A 20,470-nucleotide genomic window follows, 5' to 3' on the forward strand; every position below is an offset into this window, starting at 1 on the left:
TTCTTAAACTGTTGGACTATTTTTTTCACAGAGTTGTTCACATAGTGGTGATCCTCGCCCCATCTTTGCCTGTGAACGGCTGAGACTTTTGGGGATGCTCCTTTTATACCCAGTCATGACACCCACAGTTCATGTCCTCAGTACCAAATGCTTATTGAGTTTTGTTAGAAGGAAAGGTGATGTAACACAGTGGTAAACATACCACTGTCCCAGCTTTTTTGAAATGTGTTGCAGGCATCAATTTCAAAATGAGCAAATATTTGCACAAAAACAATAAAGTTGATCAGTTTGAACATTAAATATCTTGTCTTTGTGGTGTATTCAATTGAATATAGGTTGAAGAGGATTTGCAAATCATTGAATTCTGTTATTTACATTTTACACAACGTCCCAACTTCATTGGAATTTGGGTTGTACTTGCCAACATCAGATAACTGACAAATAGCATTAGGCTAGCTAGCTAATGAGTAACAAAGTAATTTATGCCCATTAATATTTGCCAACTATACACCAGTATCATTTAATTTGTATGTTAGCACAGTTAGCACTAGCTAGCAGGCATTGAAAGCTGAGTAACACACTCATAGTATTACATTCCCAAAGCTATTTCCAGTCATAGTTTTTAAGTACCTACACCGATGGCAACTGTTAATACAGCCACAGCTGAGTCTGAAAAAAAGTTTTATTTAATCACCTGAACCCAGTTGGAAACAATTACATGGGTGGGTGTGTTTGGGCCTCATTTGTTCCGTCTATGTTACGCAGGTCATTTTTATGCTCCGCCCCCTTACAGGACAACTCTTCAGAAAACCGACGTCACAGAGGGCTTGTCCATTATACACAGGCTGTATGGAATCTCCATCTGTTTCTAAAGTAGGACTGACATGGTAGAAATATTTACTGTGCTTGGCAACCGTGGTTCACAGTTGGTTTGGAAGATGTGCTATGACTAAAATAGCGAACTGACTGCATTTATATTGTGCTTTTCCATCTGTATCAGACACTTAAAGCGCTTTACACATCAAATGCCTCACATTCACCCCGATGCTGTCATGCAAGGTGCCCACTACCAGCCCAGTCTCACATTTTTTTTCATCCTCCGGTCACAAAATGAATCAAATTTTCATGACGGGTTTTTTTTAAAACTCACTATTATCAGATATCAGATATATCAGACAACTTTATTGATCCCTAAGAGGGCAATTATGTTTACACTCCAATTACCGCAGACAAGATACAGCAATTAATCCACAATTTTTACTTGTGTACCCTAATAATGGCACACATCAAAATTAAAGACAATACATACATTTGACATTTTTTATGTGTTGTAAACTTGAAGCAGTCCGTCATCCATATTGAGGCAAAGTGGGTGAAGGCCACAGCAGGAGGGGCCCGTACTGCCCAGCTTGGGGGTTGAAGGCTGCAGCAGTAAAAACCGTGCTTTCTTCAAGGTGGCAGGGAGGAAGCCAGGGTGAGGGGAGTGGAGAGACATGGGGGGTAATAGGGATGGAGGGAGGGAGACATGCGTTGCGTGCAGATGAGTTAAATTTCTGTCAATTTCTGTCCGTGTGTGTGTAAAGTCTAACGTTGCTAGGCAACAGCAGGCTGTGGGGGGATAGATTAGAAGGGGGATCTGAATTCCTTCACCAAGGCCGCAGATCCTTCTGGGGGAAGAGCAGGGAATTTGGCTTTCAGGAGCTGATAAGGCTGCTATGTTGATGTTAGGCGGAGAGATACAGAATTCCATTTACTGCACCTCTGACCATCTAGAGTCCAAACTTATGAAGAATATTCTCCGGTCCTCAGCAACACATTCCTTTGCAATGCAGCAGTTTGCTCCAAGATTGTATCCATTTTGCGTTTGAGTTCAAGAGTTCACGCAGTCTGAGATTACATAGCATTGCCCAACTCATTAACCATGACGGACAGATGATGGGACGAAATTCTGGAAGCAGCCATCTTGTTAATATTCCTGTGGGTCAGGGCAGCGTACAAACCAATCAGCGCCAAACCTCCCATCATAAACTAACCCTACTCCTACCCCCAACCCTAACCTTAACCATAACCTAATCCTACTCCTTCCCCCCACCCTAACCATAACTACCCCGACCCCCCGCTTCACTTTTAATTTCGTGCAGCCATCAAAGAATGAATTCATGCTGCCATGACAAAAATGAGGACCTTTTCGTCACAATATCATGAACCAATAGATTTATGTATATTTCGTGCTTCTGAATCATGACTTGCTGTGAGACTGGGATGCCCACGACACACCGGGAGCAACTAGGAGATTAATGACCTTGCTCAAGTTCCATTAGTGATTTTGCCAGTCAGGCTGGGATTTGAACCCAGGATCCTCTGGTCTGAAGCCCAATGCTTAACCACTAGACCATCACTTCCCCTGACTATTGTACTAATGCACTATCATGCAACAATGGCTAAATGTGTTTGTTAGAAGACTTTTAACCTGCAGTCACAACATCCTGACCATGTAGATAGCAAGTCATTTTTTTTCAAAATTATTTTCACCAAGTTGAAAAGCAGCATCAAGAAATCTCAGGAAGTTGACCGCGTTCATTGTCACAGAAGTCTATAATTCCATCAGAGTTGTCATGGGCCTTTTGTTTGCTTCCCTCATTCATGTCCTTTTGTACAGTCACTCAGTTTTTGAAGTGTCTACTCCAGATGCCACACAGTACCATAGTGTTTGTAATTCTTAATGATTCAAGTCCATCCTGGGAGCATAGACTGGTGACAGCCACATCATAGTGCCACCTTGGGTCCTGAACAGCAACCACCCAGGCCTGGTTCATCCCAACTGCTAAACTTCAATGGCCTCTTTTCTAACCTTCCCAGAAGCCCAAGAAGTTGGGCTTCCTTTACTGGCTACTTGTGGCTGGCTCCAAAACAGAGTACATTCCCAAGGGATTTCGTGTTAAAATGTCCAATTTTAGAGCAGAAATAAGCATGTCTGCAGCCTAGTACATAAAACGGTTTTGGTCTCTATAGATAGTTTCCGCCACCTTGACAACTGTACAGGGGGTGAATTTTTTTTCTAACTTCTAAGGTTAAGACATTTTAATTCACAAAAATGCAGTAAATGTAGGGATGTGGTTGCTTTGAGTGACAGCGGCTGAGCCCAGCGACTCGTAGTGTTCAACTGTTACACTCAAGAGTTCTCTGACAGCTGCCACTGCCTGTTGTGGAGGGTGTGTCTATTTGTTTGGAGTATTTTATTTCAAACACCTGGAATATTCTGGCTTGTTGTGTGATAAAACATCCTAACGGGTCATCTAAGACATCTGCTGCAATATTTGCGCTGAGTGAATCTCTCATCTGATTTAATGTTGCACGCTAATGGTGTTAGCACTTTTAGTGGCTGTCGGTATCTCCTTCCGTTTGGAAGAAAATAAGCGGCTCATAACTTTTAATGCCCACAACAAAAGAAACTGTTAGAAAAATCCACTACACAGTCTCTAAAAATATGACTTAATAAACACCTGAACAGGCACTAGAGTGTTAGCTGGTGGTTTAGACTCAAAGAGGGGTGTGTTCAGGCTTCTTTCATCTCACACTGAGCCACCCGCATTCCACTCCCTTATGCATTAACCCTCTGGGGTCTGAGGGCATTTTTTGGACAGTTCACTCGCCTGGCATAAATGTTTTATTATTGCTGTTAACAGCTCTCCCTGCATCCCACAATCAAGTTTTGTGTCTCTTTTTTTCAGGACAACCTGTGCTTTCATAATATATATGCTTTTCTTGTGTTTTATAAGTGTAATAAAGGTTTACAATCAAAAATAAGGAAGGAAAAGTAACGCGGAAAATAATTTTCCACACATTTATTCAAACACACAGCAAACCATAATAAACAACTGTTTTGACACTTTATAAATGTAATGTGAGGTCTTGTGTAAAAGACTGTACAAGAAAAAGGTTCAAACCATAAACACAAATGCACATTTTGAACAATATATCCAAAATGGTCTATGCATTTTTTTGTCTTTATCAGGCTCGGTGTTGACAACTGGCTGGACACAAATGCAGAACACAAACTCACCGAACTGTAGGCTTAACTCTTTTACTGGGTTGAGTAGCAGGGGTCGGTACATGGTAAGGCAGTCAGACAGGAGCAAAAGTACAACAATCATCAGGCGAGAGACGTGGTCGAGGAAAACTAGCAGGTGGTCAAAAACACGAGGCAACACGAAGCAAGGCAATGGTACAAGAAAAGGCTGGAAAGAAGGCTCTATGCACATCGATCTGGCGAAGGACCAGAGCAAAGAGAGAGTGTTAAATCCGCCCAAGTGACGACCAGCAAATCAAGGACAGGTGTGAGGGGAGGCGACTAGAACAGGGGTGTGGTCAGACAAAGGGAAACGCCCACCACCAAAAGAAAGACAGAGAGAACCCAAGCAGAAAGCAACAGGCAAAGAGCTGACAACCCCCCCAAAATAAGACAAAATATACAATAAAACAGAGCACAAACCCAAAACCTGACAGTACCCCCTCCTCAAGGGCCGACCCCCGACGGCCCAGGAGCAGAAGGATGAGCAGCATGGAAGTCCCGGATCACAGCGGGGTCCAAAACAAAACGGGAGGGAACCCATGACCGCTCCTCGGGGTGATAACCCACCCAGTCCACCACTGGAACCCCCGGCCCCACCTCCGAGAGACCAGCAGGCGCCGCACCACGAAGGCGGGCCCACCATCCACGAACCGGGCGCGAGGCGGGGGAACGGCAGGAAGGCACAAAGGGCTGGACCTAACAGGCTTGAGATGGCTAACATGGAATGTGGGATGAACTCTCATAGACCTAGGGAGACGGAGACGGACAGACACAGGATTAATAACCCTGGACACGGGAAATGGACCGAAGAACCTGGGAGCCAATTTGTGGGGCATGCCACGAAGAGGCAGGTGACGCGTAGACAGCCAAACGCGTTGACCCACGGCATAAGCGGGTGCCACAGACCTCCCCCGATCAGCAGCCTTTTTATACTCCGCAGACGAACGGAGAAGTGCCTTCCTAGCCCGCTCCCAGGTTCGTCGGCATTGCAGGATAAGACTCAGGGCAGATGGCACCGGGGAGTGCAAGTCTGTGGTTGAAAACAGAGAAGGTGGGTGACCATACACTACGTGAAAAGGAGAGAAACCGGAAGAGGAAGTGGGGAGACTGTTATGCGCCAATTCTATCCAAGCCAATTGTGATGACCAGGTAGTGGGATGCTGAGATGAGAGGATCCGGAGTCCCTTCTCCAACTCCTGGTTAAGGCGTTCGGTCTGCCCGTTGGCCTGGGGATGGTAACCAGAGGTGAGACTGGCGGTGACCCCGAGCAAGCGGCAGAACTCCCTCCAGAATTGTGACGTATTGAGAGCCGCGGTCAGACACTATGTCTTGTGGAAGACCATGCAGTCTAAAAACATGAGTTAACAAAGCTTCAGCAGTGTCTTTCGTGGAAGGTAGCTTGGCCAGAGGTATAAAATGAACCATCTTAGAGAGTCTATCCACCACTGTCATTATCACTGTGTTGCCCTTTGAGGGCGGTAAACCGGTAACAAAATCTATGGTTATGTGTGACCAGGGGCGTACAGGCATGGGTAACGGCAATAAGGTGCCTGCAGGGGGGCATGTGGATGTCTTGTGCATAGCCCACACTTGGCAGGAGTTAACATATTCAGTTACGTCGGACAACGTGCGTGGCCACCAAAATCGTTCCTTGATCACATACCCTGTTCTCTTGATACCTGGTGGCACGAAAACCGGCTGTCGTGCACCCAACAAATTACATCACCCCTAAGAGCTGAGGGCACAAATAATTTACCTGGTGGACACCCGGGGGGGCACGGTGCATCGCCCTGCGCTGCTTTAACCCTGGATTCAATGTCCCACGTAATGGCGGCCACAAAACATTTATCCGAGAGGATGGTATCAGGCCCCTCGGGCGTGTCAGAGGTGTCCCACTGCCTGGACAGCGCATCCGGTTTACCGTTCTTTGATCCTGGGCGGTACGATAAAACAAAATTAAATCGGCTGAAGAAGATGCCCCAACGGGCCTGCCGGGCATTTAATCTTTTGGCCGTGCGCAGGTACGCAAGGTTTTTGTGGTCAGTCCAGACCAAAAAGGGTTCTTGTGTCCCCTCCAACCAGTGGCGCCACTCCTCCAAGGCCACTTTTACCGCCAGCAGTTCGCGATCACCAATGCTATAGTTGCGCTCAGCCGAGGTAAGCTTCTTAGACAGGAAGCACATGGATGTAATTTAGTATCAGACACCTTCATTTGGGAAAGCACTGCCCCGACTCCCACATCAGAAGCATCGACTTCGACCACGAACTGCAGGGCGGGGTCAGGAAGGAGTAGCATGGGGGCCATGGTAAACCGTTGCTTTAGGTTCTGAAAAGCTTGGTCACACTCGGGGGTTCAGTGGAATGACCGCAGTGAGGAAGTTAAGTCATGTAACGGGGCTGCGATCGTACTAAAGTTACGAATAAATTTGCGATAAAAATTCACAAAGCCAAGGAACCTCTGTATGTCCTTGCGATTGCTTGGAACAGCCCAATCTCGAACCGCCGCGATTTTCCCAGGATCCATCTGGATCTCGCCCTCCGAAATTATGAAGCCCAAAAATGAAACTGTGGAGCGGTGGAATTCGCACTTCTCGGCTTTGACATAAAGACTATTTCGGAGCAGGGTCTGAAGTACAGCACGTACGTGAAGCTTATGGGATTCATTATCGAGAGAAAAGATTAAGATGTCATCGAGGTAAACAAAAACGCATTTATTCAGATACTCCCGTAGCACGTCATTGACTAAATTTTTGAACACTGCAGGAGCATTAGTCAGACCAAAAGGCATCACCAGATACTCGTAGTGACCGGAAGGAGTATTAAACACTCATCCCCAGAGCAGATTCTCACCAGGTGATACGCGTTACGCAGATTGAGTTTGGTGAAGATCTTGTCCCCCTCTAAAAGTTCGAATGCAGAGGACACGAGCGGCAAAGGATACCGGTTCTTTACGGTTATTTCATTGAGGCCCCGATAATCTATGCAAGGGCGGAGGGATTTGTCCTTCTTTTCAACAAAGAAAAACCCCGCCCCCGCCGGTGAAGATGATGGACGGATTAAGCCTGCCTCGAGGGATTCTTGGATATATTCATCCATTGCAGCATGCTCTGGAGCCGAGAGGGAGAATAATTTTCCCTGTGGAGGGTAGCCCCCAGAAGGAGCTCTATTGCACAATCGTACTCGTGGTGGGGGGGAAAGGATTTAGCTTTAGATTTGCTAAAAACAGCGCCTAAATCATGATAACAGTCAGGAACACCTGCAAGATCAGGAGTAGTACTACACTGAGTAGGGACGGGCTGTATCAGACAGGAACTCTTGCATGTGGGCCCCCAAGCCTCGACTTTCCCCTTGGTCCAGTCTAAACTTGGCTTATGGCGTTGTAACCAAGGATGCCCCAAAATTACCGGGTGAGTCATATTGTCAAAAATATGGAAACTAATGGATTCTGAATGGTTTTCCGACATAATCATACGAACTGATTGGGAACGGTGAGTAATTTGGCCCAGCACATGGCCGTCCACCGCATGCACTGCCAAAGGACGTGAGAGCTTATATAATTCAATTCAATCAATTCAATCAATTTTTTTATATAGCGCCAAATCACAACAAACAGTTGCCCCAAGGCGCTTTATATTGTAAGGCAAGGCCATACAATAATTATGTAAAACCCCAACGGTCAAAACGACCCCCTGTGAGCAAGCACTTGGCTACAGTGGGAAGGAAAAACTCCCTTTTAACAGGAAGAAACCTCCAGCAGAACCAGGCTCAGGGAGGGGCAGTCTTCTGCTGGGACTGGTTGGGGCTGAGGGAGAGAACCAGGAAAAAGACATGCGGTGGAGGGGAGCAGAGATCGATCACTAATGATTAAATGCAGAGTGGTGCATACAGAGCAAAAAGAGAAAGAAACAGTGCATCATGGGAACCCACCAGCAGTCTACGTCTATAGCAGCATAACTAAGGGATGGTTCAGGGTCACCTGATCCAGCCCTAACTATAAGCTTTAGCAAAAAGGAAAGTTTTAAGCCTAATCTTAAAAGTAGAGAGGGTGTCTGTCTCCCTGATCTGAATTGGGAGCTGGTTCCACAGGAGAGGAGCCTGAAAGCTGAAGGCTCTGCCTCCCATTCTACTCTTACAAACCCTAGGAACTACAAGTAAGCCTGCAGTCTGAGAGCGAAGCGCTCTATTGGGGTGATATGGTACTACGAGGTCCCTAAGATAACATGGGACCTGATTATTCAAAACCTTATAAGTAAGAAGAAGAATTTTAAATTCTATTCTAGAATTAACAGGAAGCCAATGAAGAGAGGCCAATATGGGTGAGATATGCTCTCTCCTTCTAGTCCCCGTCAGTACTCTAGCTGCAGCATTTTGAATTAACTGAAGGCTTTTTAGGGAACTTTTAGGACAACCTGATAATAATGAATTACAATAGTCCAGCCTAGAGGAAATAAATGCATGAATTAGTTTTTCAGCATCACTCTGAGACAAGACCTTTCTAATTTTAGAGATATTGCATAAATGCAAAAAAGCAGTCCTACATATTTGTTTAATATGCGCTTTGAATGACATATCCTGATCAAAAATGACTCCAAGATTTCTCACAGTATTACTAGAGGTCAGGGTAATGCCATCCAGAGTAAGGATCTGGTTAGACACCATGTTTCTAAGATTTGTGGGGCCAAGTACAATAACTTCAGTTTATCTGAGTTTAAAAGCAGGAAATTAGAGGTCATCCATGTCTTTATGTCTGTAAGACAATCCTGCAGTTTAGCTAATTGGTGTGTGTCCTCTGGCTTCATGGATAGATAAAGCTGGGTATCATCTGCGTAACAATGAAAATTTAAGCAATACCGTCTAATAATACTGCCTAAGGGAAGCATGTATAAAGTGAATAAAATTGGTCCTAAGGCGGAGGGACCTGGCAAGAGAAGACAGCAACATGTTAGCATCAGAGCCCGAATCAATGAATGCAGGAACAGATAATGAGGTGTAATCAGAAACCAACTTAACAGATATCTCATTCTGTGGGGAGGCAGAGGAAATAGAATTTTGACTCACCCACAATACCACTTTCGGCCATGTTGGGGCACCCTTTACAGAACAATTGGTGACCAGATGACCTGACTGTCCACAGTAAAAGCAAAGTCCCTCCACTTGGCGTTGCTCTCATTCTTCAACTGTCAGGTGGGTCCTCCCCAACTGCATGGACTCCTCCAGACCACTGTGGGGCGAGCTGGAGCTGGCCGGGTTGAGAGCGCTGGCGCGAACGGGAGGCGTAGACGAGTGCTGGGCGTGGAGACGCGCCTCCCGGTGCGGCCGGTCCGACAGCCGTCGATCAGTCCTGATGGCAAGCACGATGAGTTGATCCAGATCTTCTGGCAAATCGATTGCGATTAACTGATCCTGGATGTGGTCGGCCAACCCCTGGATGAAAACGTCGTGGAGTGCCACCGGGTTCCACTCACTTTTCACCGTTAGGATGTGGAAGTCTATCGCATCGGCCACCCGGCGGCTGCCTTGTTTCAGCCTCATCAGAGAGCGCGCCGCCTCGCGCCCTGGGGAAGTATGTTGGAATTCCTGCTGTAAGGAGATGGTGAATGCTGGCAGAGAGGCGCAAGCGGCCGAATTACGGCTCCATTCTGCGGTGGCCCACGCCGCGGCTCGACCAGAAAGGTGAGAAATCACAAACGCTATTTTTGTTCTATCTGTTGGAAACATGGGTGCCATCAGTTCAAAATGTAATTCGCACTGAGTAATGAATGGCTTCACATCCCCGGACTCTCTGGAAAAATGTTCTGGCCAGGATAGCTGGTTGCAAAAACTCGGAGTGGCTAAGGAAGCCGATGGGGTGGTGGACGGTCCCGTAAGTGGGGCAGTAACGGGAGCTGCATCAGTAGAAGCCTGATGTTTCATGGTTGCTAAGAGCTGCTCCATTTGCGAGCTCACAGAGGGCATGAATGAATCCTGGCGTTTAGCCAACTCGCTAAACCCAGAGGCGAGAGCAGCAAGCTGGTCCTCCCGCTGAGCTAACTGCTTACTGTGGTGGCGAACCGCCAACTGGTATGCGTTTGTGTCTGCTGCGTCCATTGTTGGCCAGATCGATCTATCAGGCTCGGTGTTGACAGCTGGCTGGACACAAATGCAGAACACAAACGCACTGAACTGTAGGCTTAACTCTTTTACTGGGTTGAGTAGCAGGGGTCGGTACATGGTAAGGCAGTCAGACAGGAGCAAAAGTACAACAATCATCAGGTGAGAGATGTGGTCGAGAAAAACTAGCAGGTGGTCAAAAACACAATGAGGCAACATGAAGCAAGGCGATGGTACAAGAAAAGGCTGGAAAGAAGGCTCTAGGCACATCGATCTGGGGAAGGACCAGAGCAAAGAGAGTCTTTAATCCACCCAAGTCACGAGCAGCAAATCAAGGACAGGTGTGAGGGGAGGCGACTAGAACAGGGGTGTGGTCAGACAAAGGGAAACCCCCACCACCAAAAGAAAGACAGGGAGAACCCAAGCAGAAAGCAACAGGCAAAGAGCCGAAACCCCCCCCCCAAAAATAAGACAAAATATACAATAAAACAGAGCACAAACCCAAAACCTGACAGTCTTCATGGTAAAAGCAACAGAGTTATCCAGTAACATTCACATGCAAACTAGCGGAGCAATCCTGATAATTACACACTCTTTGTTTGAGCATGTGAGATTGTCATCAGAGGCTCTCCGTCTGCTCCGTCTGCTTTCAGTGATCACTGTGTGTAATGGCGCAGGGCGCATTTGGAGCCCAATAGTATGTACTCATTGGAGCAGCCAGGTGGAACTAACAGCACCCAAGGCATTAGTTTCACTGGTGGTAAATCAACAGAGAAGCAGAGAGGATAGTAATGTGGTCGCCGGCAGCTAGCTCTGACAAACCCAGGATTTAGACATAAAGAGGCTTAGACCTGCTGTATTTCTAATAATACAAAGTAAAATTACAGGAAAAATGAACTATTAGACTATAGACACTACGCACACGTTAGCCATATGAAAGTGAAGATGAGTGTTTAGTCCAAACTTGAAAGAATCAGACTGTTTTATCTGAGCAGTAAGAAAGTTACAAAGAACCGGCACACAATAAGAGAACACTCTGTGGCCTGCTGACTTCTTTTTAACCTATGAGACATATAGTAATCCTGCATCCTGGGAATGCAGAGCATGGGCCAGTACATAAGGTTTAATTAGATCAGCCAGGTAAGGAGGCACTAGTCCATGAATAATTTTGTAAATTAATAACAAAACCTTAAAACCAGACCTTGCAAGACAGGAAGCCAGTGAAGAGAGGCCAAATTTGGGGTGATATGGTCAAACTTTCTGCTTCTAGTCAAAGGTCTAGTTGCAGCATTTTGACCCAGTTGGAGAGATCTCTAATTCTGGACTGCGGTAAGCCAGAGAATAGGACGTTGCAGTAGTCCAGTTTGGAAGACACAAAAGCAAGGATCTCTGCATCAGCCATAGACAGGGTGTGACAAATCCTCACTATGTTACGCAGATGGAAAAAAAAAAAAACAGTCCTAGTGATTTCTCTCATGTGCAGGACAAGATGATCAAAGATCACTCTAAGGTTTTTCACTTTATCACTGTGATGTATAACACACAAATCTGGCTTTAGCAACCGTTAAATGCCTTTCAAAACCAATGACCATCATTTTAGTCTTGCCCAAATTTAAAAGTAAGACGTGGCTGGACATCCGGCTTTTCACTGAAGCCTGGCAATCCACTAAAGTCTTTTGGCACTTGGGTCCCTAACACTTTGTCAACATTTTATCAAAGTTGAGCCCAGATGAAAGCACATGAAGGCAGTAGGAGCAAAAATCCAAAGTAGAGTTGAAAATGCACAGAGACCAGGGGTTACAAACAGCATATGGTAATAAACTGGGAACAAACAGGGTACAAGTCAGGACAAAAAAACAAACAAACAAACAAACAAACAAGTGTGAGGTAAATGTGCAATGCAATTAAATGTTTGAAAACTCTTTTGTAGTAAATTTGTAAAACATAATAAACTCACTAATCATTTTGTTTTTATTCAGTTTTTTTGCACAGAAATCAGAAAAGAGATGCTTTTGTTGTTTTACAGAACCCCAAAAAGTTTTTAAAAAACAGAAAAAATTATATTCCCTCTTTTTTTCAAGAGTGTGGTCTTCCAGTTAAAAGAAAAAAAATTCTAAGCAACAAATATATTTTTCTTCTTCGGTTTTTTCTTTCACACTACTACTTCTTTTGAAAAAGTAGTAAAAGAAGCGTTTGAGACAAGTTCGGTTCGTGATCAGGCAAAAGACTGGATTTATTTCAATCGCTGTATATAGTGTGGAGTTTGCTGTTTGGGAATACTCTGGTTCATCAGTTAATAATTGTCAGTGGATTATCAAACGTGGATCGGATGATTTGAGCCCATTAACACAGTGTTGACTGTGTTGTTGGTAAAACTACAGTTTCACCGTGGAGTTTTTTTGTGTGTGAAACATATGTGACAGTGGTATGACAAAAAGGTGAGTCCTTTGTAAACCCATTGTGGCACTTAGCTGTTGCAAAGATTCGTCCCATCCTTTCTATGGCTGATGCTGAGACCTTGATCCATGCATTTATCTCTTCTAGATTGGACTACTGCAATGTTCTATTTTCTGGTTTACCGCAGTCTAGCATTAGGGGTCTCCACTTGGTTCAAAATGCTGCAGCCAGACTTTTGACACGAAGCAGAAAGTTCGACCACATTACACCAATTTTGGCATCCCTTCACTGGCTTCCTGTCCCAGTGAGATCAGATTTTAAGGTTCTGCTACTAACCTATAAAATTATTCATGGACTGGCACCTCCATTCCTAGCTGACCTAATTAAACCTTAAGTACCGGCCCGGGCTTTACGTTCTCAGGGTGCAGGACTACTTTGTGTCCCTAAGGTGAATAAGAAGTCTGCGGGTCACAGAGCTTTCTCTTATCGTGCCTCTGTTCTGTGGAATGATCTCCCTGCGTCAATAAAACAGTCAGATTCTGTGGAGACTTTCAAGTCCAGACTTAAGACTCACTTATTTTCCCTTTCATATGGCTAGCATACTGGTACAGTTTTGTTTTACGCTTTTTACTCTTTTAATTCATTTTATTAGTAATTGGAGCGGGCTGCGGCCTCAACTTTACCTAAATTCTGGGTCTTTTAGTGAAGTTTAGGGCTACTGGCCGGCGATCACATTAGTATTTCTCTGTTTTTCTTGTTGTTTAATGCTGGCAAATTGTACAGTATTTCTTGTCTTTCTGATGCCTGATTCTGTTTTTTTCTCTCTGTTTAAGGTGCAGCTCCATCCAGAGATGGGAGTTGTGTTCGTGTTGGGGATCCTCCTGTCCTGTGTGCCAATAGCATTTCTTGTATATTCGTCCGTGAATTGTTCTGTAATTTATGTTTTATAGCATGGTCCAAGCAGATGGTCACCCCTTTGAGTCTGGTCTGTTTGAGGTTTCTTCCTCAGAGGGAGTTTTTCCTTACCACTGTTGCTCTGGGGGTTGGTAAGGTTAGACCTTACCTGTGTGAAGTGCTTTGAGGCAACTCTGTTGTGATTTGGTGCTATATAAATTAAAATAAACTGAAATTGAAAATTGAAAGCTGTTATTGTTTATGTTCTGTTTCTCTGCTGGGCGCTGCAGCAGTCCAAGGGAACAGGACATTTGGTGTCAAGACATTTTTCTATTTAGTAAACAAGTTTATTCATATTTGCTTGAAATAAGCATTGCTGCAAACTGTATTTTATCTCTGGAGCCTGACGATTGCCAAAGATATTAGGAAAACCTCAAAGCAATGATGCCGTCATAATCCCTCCTATAAGTATAACCAGGCTCCGTTTTAAATGCATGCTGAAAGTAATTGAGCCATGTTACGTTTATTGAAAAAACAAAAGGCAGTTTAATGTCCACTGTAATGAAAATGTACCAAATCGTGATTATTCAGTAAGCTGCACTGGACTATAAATCGCAGGACCTCCTGAACTAGCAAAAAACCTGCAACTTATACTTTAGAAGATACAGTTTCCTGGTTGGCACATGTAATTGAGGGATGGAACGCAGATTACTTGGAGAAACACAGTGACGCGGAGAACATGGTAGCAATCAACAGACAGTGATTTATTCATAATTATATAACGGCTGAGTGATATGTATGCTGTGCTTTGTATGTCACATGACATGGATTATTTGTCCCATTTGTGTTGCATTACATTTAGACTGCAATTTGGTTCAATTTAGAGTGCAAATTTGGTTCCATATGTTTGGTGCCATTGCACTCTGCACACACACACACACACACACACACACACACACACACACACACACACACACACACACACACACACACACACACACACACACACACACACACACACACACACACACACACACACACACACACACACACACTGCGCTGTCTGGAGGTTGTTAGCAGGAAGTTAGAATGAAAAGCTGGACTAATTTCTGACGTGATTTTTTTTCGCTGCACTGAGGATTCACGCAGTTTTTTTTTGTTGGTAGTAAACGTGCACCCAAGCTCCGAGGTTCTGCCTCTCGGTACAATGGCTTTGCAAATATTGCAAGTGTGTAAAATACAGTGGACATGTTGTGATGAAAGTTGGCTGCAAACTTTGGAAGGATTTTCCTGAATGGAGGCGTGTTTCATTACTCCGTTTCTCATTGAGATGCGCCTCCATTGAGTAATCCATTCCACATTTTGCAGCCAGCTAGCAGAGCAGCCAGCAGGAAAACCATCTGGAGATGTTTCAGCAGAAACACACACAGACAGATTTGGCTCCTGGATCGTTAATGTCCACAGGTTGGATCAGAAGTTTCTGATCTGTGAATTATGTTGGTATCGAAACCTGATACAGATATAGGATCGGATCCCTACCCTGAGGCCCATCAGGTCACGACTTATCCCCAGATTCTGTAGCGTGATGTTGATGAGAGTCCATAACTGATGCAGGTTACTTGTTCAGCTAAGGCCAGTGCTCATTTACAGCTGGGTGCACGCACACACACACACACACACACACACACACACACACACACACACACACACACACACACACACACACACACACACACACACACACACACACACGTACGTACGTACGTACGTATGTACGTACGTTAATTGGAAGTCAATTCAGGTCTATTCTGGATATTGGAAGGCCACCTCCTTATTGCACTGAGCTACATTCTCTGCATTAGCACCATGACATCGTTATTCATGATGAAGAGCTGAACATGAACTGTAAACTCATTATTATTATTACTGATAATGATGATGTGATAAATTTGCAATTCCAGTTAAGTGTTCTCTCTCTCTGTTCATTTTTGACCAGTATGTGGTTTAGCAAAAGACATTTGACACACTTTTTTTTTTATCTTTCTTGAAAATAATAAAGATCACAGCTTTGTCTCATTTAAAAGGAAGTGCAGCGTCTGTGTTTGAGCCAATCACATCGCAGTCCACTAATGTCACACGGAGACTAAAGTTTCAGTTTGGTGGGAAGACAGTTGTGCTCGACAAGGCTACTGTAAAACAACGATGGGAAGAATGTTTGCTTTCATTTGTTTTTGTGCATTCTGTAAGTGTAATTCAAATTTAATTAGTAATTCACTGCACCTGCGTAAATATACACCATAGGCCATGGAATCATCACGTTTTATATTTTTTTATATATTCATTGATTCTTCTTCGTCTTTAGCTCTGACGGTATCGATGGAGACTCCTCGCCTGCTCCCTCTGGTTGTCATCAAACGCGGTCATGATTTCACTCTGACTTGTTCGTTGTCCCAGAAACCTCAGTTGTTTTACTTGTACAAGCTGAAGTTTGGATACATGGTCCAAACAGTAGCTACAGCTGCTTATGAAACAATAAGTCTTCAAGAACAGTTTAATAACTCACGTTTCAAGTTCATAAAAGACAACGCTTGTTATCATCTTACTATCAGAAATGTGAACACAGAAGACGATGCAGCTTACTTCTGTCATGCAGGATCAGCGTACGACCTGGACTTCATTAATGGAACACTTTTGGTTGTGAATGGTAAGTCTTATGTCTGTGTGAACAGATCCAAGCTATAATCATTGATTCTTTATTGAATTCTTTTTCTGTGTGAATCGCACAGATGACACAAATGAGCACAACTCCGTCTATGTCAAACAAAGCCCAGAGGTAGAGTCGGTCCGGCCGGGTGAAACAATGACCCTCCAGTGTTCAAGTCTGTCCAAGAACAAAGAAAAAGCAGGTCGTTGTTCAGATGAACCCCGTGTGCACTGGTTCAAAGCTGCATCTGGAGAATCCAATCCAGGATTAATTTACTCTTATGGAAACATGAGGGCCCAGTGTGGACAAACGAGCTGCGTCTACAATCTGTCCAAAACGATGCAGGACTCCTCTGATACTGGGATGTACTACTGTGCTGTGGTCACCTGTGGGGAGATCCTGTTTGGACAAGGAACTAAAGTGCAGACAGGTATGTCTTTAAAATCTTTTTTTGACATGATAATGGAACACAGTTGTTAAGAATAGTTAAGAATGTATAGTTAAGAATGAATTTATTCAATCTAGTGTTGTTGAACTTAGGTTCCTTACAATTTCAGCCCTCATACATCAACAAAGTATTGAGGGTGTGAATACTTATGTACATGGGATTTCTTAGTGTTTTATTTTTAATAAATTTGCACAAATTTTAAAAAAACAATTTTTCATCTTGTCATTATGGGGTGTTGTGAGTAGATTTTTGAGTGGAAAAAATGAATTTACTCTATTTTGGAATAAGGCTGTAACATAACAGAATGTGGAAACGGTGAAGCACTGTGAATACTTTCTGGACGCGCTGTATAGCACAGCCTTATTATTTAAGTGTTATTGTTAATGTGCATGTGTGGCAAATAGTTATCAAACTAAAAATTCTAAACCAATTGAATATGGATTTATCAATTTGCATTTGGAGAATTAAGCATGTTTTGGCTTCATATACCTTTAGGTGTAATTCATCAACCTTTATAATGTAAAACTGTACCAATTATTTTGCAAAAATACGCTCTTACAATGGTTTTCCACTGTTAAAAGAGCTACAGGAATAATAGTGTTTTGGAAATTGTGTTACTGCTAAAAGAAACTTAAGAAAAACCCATGTCATATTAAATCTTTAAGAAAACAAACTTAGAAGAAATGTTCTCGCCTTTGACCGCTTGGTTAAGGAGAGGTGTCATGGGTGTGACAAACATCTGATATTTCAAGAAATATACCCAGTGATTTATTTATTTATTTATTCTTTCAAATTTACCACTTCATACCAAAACCTCCATTAATCTTGGATAGTTCTGAGCAGCTGATGTCCTGCTGATGTCCTGCATGGGCGTTGCATTGTCACTGCTTTGCCAACACCTTAAACAGGCAACATAAATAACACAGGTACAACAAATAAATAAATAAATAAATTAAAAAAAATCAAGGTGCTCATATTCACCAAACCACCTAATGTCCAGCCCCCCCCCCCCCCCGCCCAATATACAACAAAAAACCTCAAGTTTGCAGTATGATTACAACCTCTTTTAAATAGTATAAATAAAAAAAGCAAAATGCAAGAACACATTGATAACTGAACTATACAATTTTTAGGTGTGTGTGTGTGTGTGTGTGTGTGTGTGATTTCTGGCATTGTTTTAATATGAGTTCCATCATTTTGTTTTCTTGATTTAAATGCAAGTTTTCAAATGCTGTGAGCACCTAAAATAATGCTGTGTGTACACATAATGACAACAAGTCACAAATGCCACAAAATGTACATTCTTGGCTGCTGTTCACGAATGTGATGATTCAGGGTAGAGGTGTCAGGAGTCCTGAGGAACTGTTACAATCTGTTACCACGTGTTATGATTAATGGCACTTATTGCTGGCGAATTATCACAAACCATTATGCATGGTCAATAATAATGTCCCGCTCTGTTGCGTGTAACAGTGCATCATTCTGTCAGGAATGTTGTGAATCAGGTTAATTGTCTCCACCCCCCATATTCATGCTACCATCAGCATAGGAACAGTTGATATCGCTCCAGATTGCTCTTCAACATCCAGATGAATCCAAAGCAGAAGAAGAACTTTGTGATTGCATGCTTAGTTGGGCTCTGTGCCATAGAGTGGCGCAGAGAGGAGGAGGAGGAGGAGGAGACGGAGAGAGCCAGATGTCTGGCTGCACGTGGCTCTCCTCTGGCTCAGACTTGTTCTCCCGAACATCAGACAGAAAAGCAGGTGGAACACCTGCAGGAGTGCGCCGAGGAGCATTGGAATGAGATTTAGTTGACTTGCCATTACTGTTCCTCTTCAGCATACTGTGGCAATAAAACCAAATGTGGTGCAACAGGGTTTTAATTGCGTGCATGTGAAAGAACACAGTGACTCGTAGTGGCACGCAGTGAAATGTGACACCTTGTTACAATTCGTGTAAAAACTTGACAGTATCCGTGTCAATTCATAACAGCGCGTGACAGTTTGGGCTCCAAGAACCATCACAGGAACCACTATGAACACTGTCAGGCTCTATTAAGGATCACCACTAATCACCATGTATCAACACGCTCAGTTGCGAACTCCATGACATGAGGCAAAATGAAGGGGGTGCGTGGCCTTCGTGGAAGATTTTTTGACATCCAAAAACATGCTCCACGAATATCACGCACCTACACGCACCATTAACAAACTTATTGAGATGCATTAAGTCACATTAAGGAATGTGTCACGAATGACAGAAAAATGACATTCGTAATGCGTCCTGTCTGTGTGTAAATGCAGCATAAGTATGTGGAAGCAAAATGAACCAAATAAACAGAAAATTTACCGACTTTTTACTGCAACTTAAAATTGTGTCTGTTGAATCAATGTCATTTGATTTATAAATGTGCCAAAAACAATTTTCTTATACAACCCAAATTCCATTGAAGTTGGGACATTGGGTAAAATGCAAATAAAAACAGAATACAATGATTTGCAAATCCTCTTCAACCAAAACTGAATTGAATACACCACAAAGACAAGATATTTAATGTTCAAATTGATAAACTTTATTGTTTTTGTGCAAATATTTGCTCATTTTGAAATGGATGCCTGCAACATGTTTCAAAAAAGCTGGGACAGTAGTATGTTTACCACTGTGTTACATCACCTTTCCTTCTAACACCACTCAATAAGCGTTTGGGAACTGAGGACACTAATTGTGAGTGTCATGATTGGGTATAAAAGGAGCATCCCCAAAAGTCTCAGCTGTTCACAAGCAAAGATGGGGTGAGGATTACCACTTTGTGAACAACTGCATGAAAAAATAGTCCAACAGTTTAAGAACAATGTTTCTCCACGTTCAGTTGCAAGGAATTTAGGGATTCCATCATCTACAGTACATAATATAATCAGAAGATTCAGAGAATCTGGAGAACTTTCTACACGTAAGCGGCAAGGCCGAAAACCAACACTGAATGCCCGTGACCTTTGATCCACCTTAAAAACTGACATCATTGTGTAAAGGATCTTACTGCGTGGGCTCAGGAACACGTCAGAAAACTATTTTCAGTTAACACAGTTTGTCACTGCATCTACAAGCAAAGCGAAAGCCATACATCAACAACATCCAGAAATGCAGCCGCCTTCTCTGGGCCCGAGCTCATTTGAAATGGACAGACGCAAAGTGGAAAAGTGTGCTGTGGTCTGATGAGTCCACATTTCAAATTGTTTTTGGAAATCATGGATGTCGTGTCCTCCGGACAAAAGCGCAAAAAGACCATCCAGATTGTTACCAGTGCAAAGTTCAAAAGCCAGCATCTGTGATGGTATGGGGGTGCGTTAGTGCCCATGGCATGGACAACTTACACATCTGTGATGGCAGCATCAATGCTGAAAGGTACATCCAGGTTTTGGAGCAACACATGCTGCCATCCAAGCAACGTCTTTTTCAGGGACATCCCTGTTTATTTCAGCAAGACAATGCCAAGCTACGTTCTGTATGTGTTACAACAGCGTGGCTTCGTAGTCAAAGAGTGCGGGTACTAGACTGGCCTGCCTGCAGTCCAGACCTGTTGCCCATTGAAAATATGTGGCACATTATGAAGAACAAAATACAACAACGGAGACCCTGGACTGTTGAACAACTGAAGTCATACATCAAGCAAGAATGGGAAATAATTCCACCTACAAAGCTTCAACAATTAGTGAAACACTTATTGAGTGTTGTTAGAAGGAAAGGTGATGTACACAGTGATAAACATACCACTTTTTTGAAACGTGTTGCAGGCATCCATTTCAAAATGAGCAAATATTTGCACAAAAATAATAAAGTTTATCAGTTTGAACATTAAATGTCTTTG

General features: G+C 43.4%; 1 protein-coding gene across 1 annotated transcript; it reads left to right on the forward strand.

Moving 5' to 3' along the window:
- The first annotated feature begins 15,829 nt into the window (after nt 1-15,829).
- Nucleotides 15,830-16,637, forward strand: LOC117519690. The gene is made up of 2 exons (XM_034180952.1): nt 15,830-16,157; nt 16,240-16,637. Exons 1-2 carry the CDS (start codon nt 15,830-15,832, stop codon nt 16,635-16,637), a joined length of 726 nt encoding a protein of 241 aa, XP_034036843.1.
- Nucleotides 16,638-20,470: the final 3,833 nt, after the last annotated feature.

This window comes from Thalassophryne amazonica, chromosome 11 (genome assembly GCF_902500255.1).
Source record: "Thalassophryne amazonica chromosome 11, fThaAma1.1, whole genome shotgun sequence".
Taxonomy (NCBI): Eukaryota; Metazoa; Chordata; class Actinopteri; order Batrachoidiformes; family Batrachoididae; genus Thalassophryne; species Thalassophryne amazonica.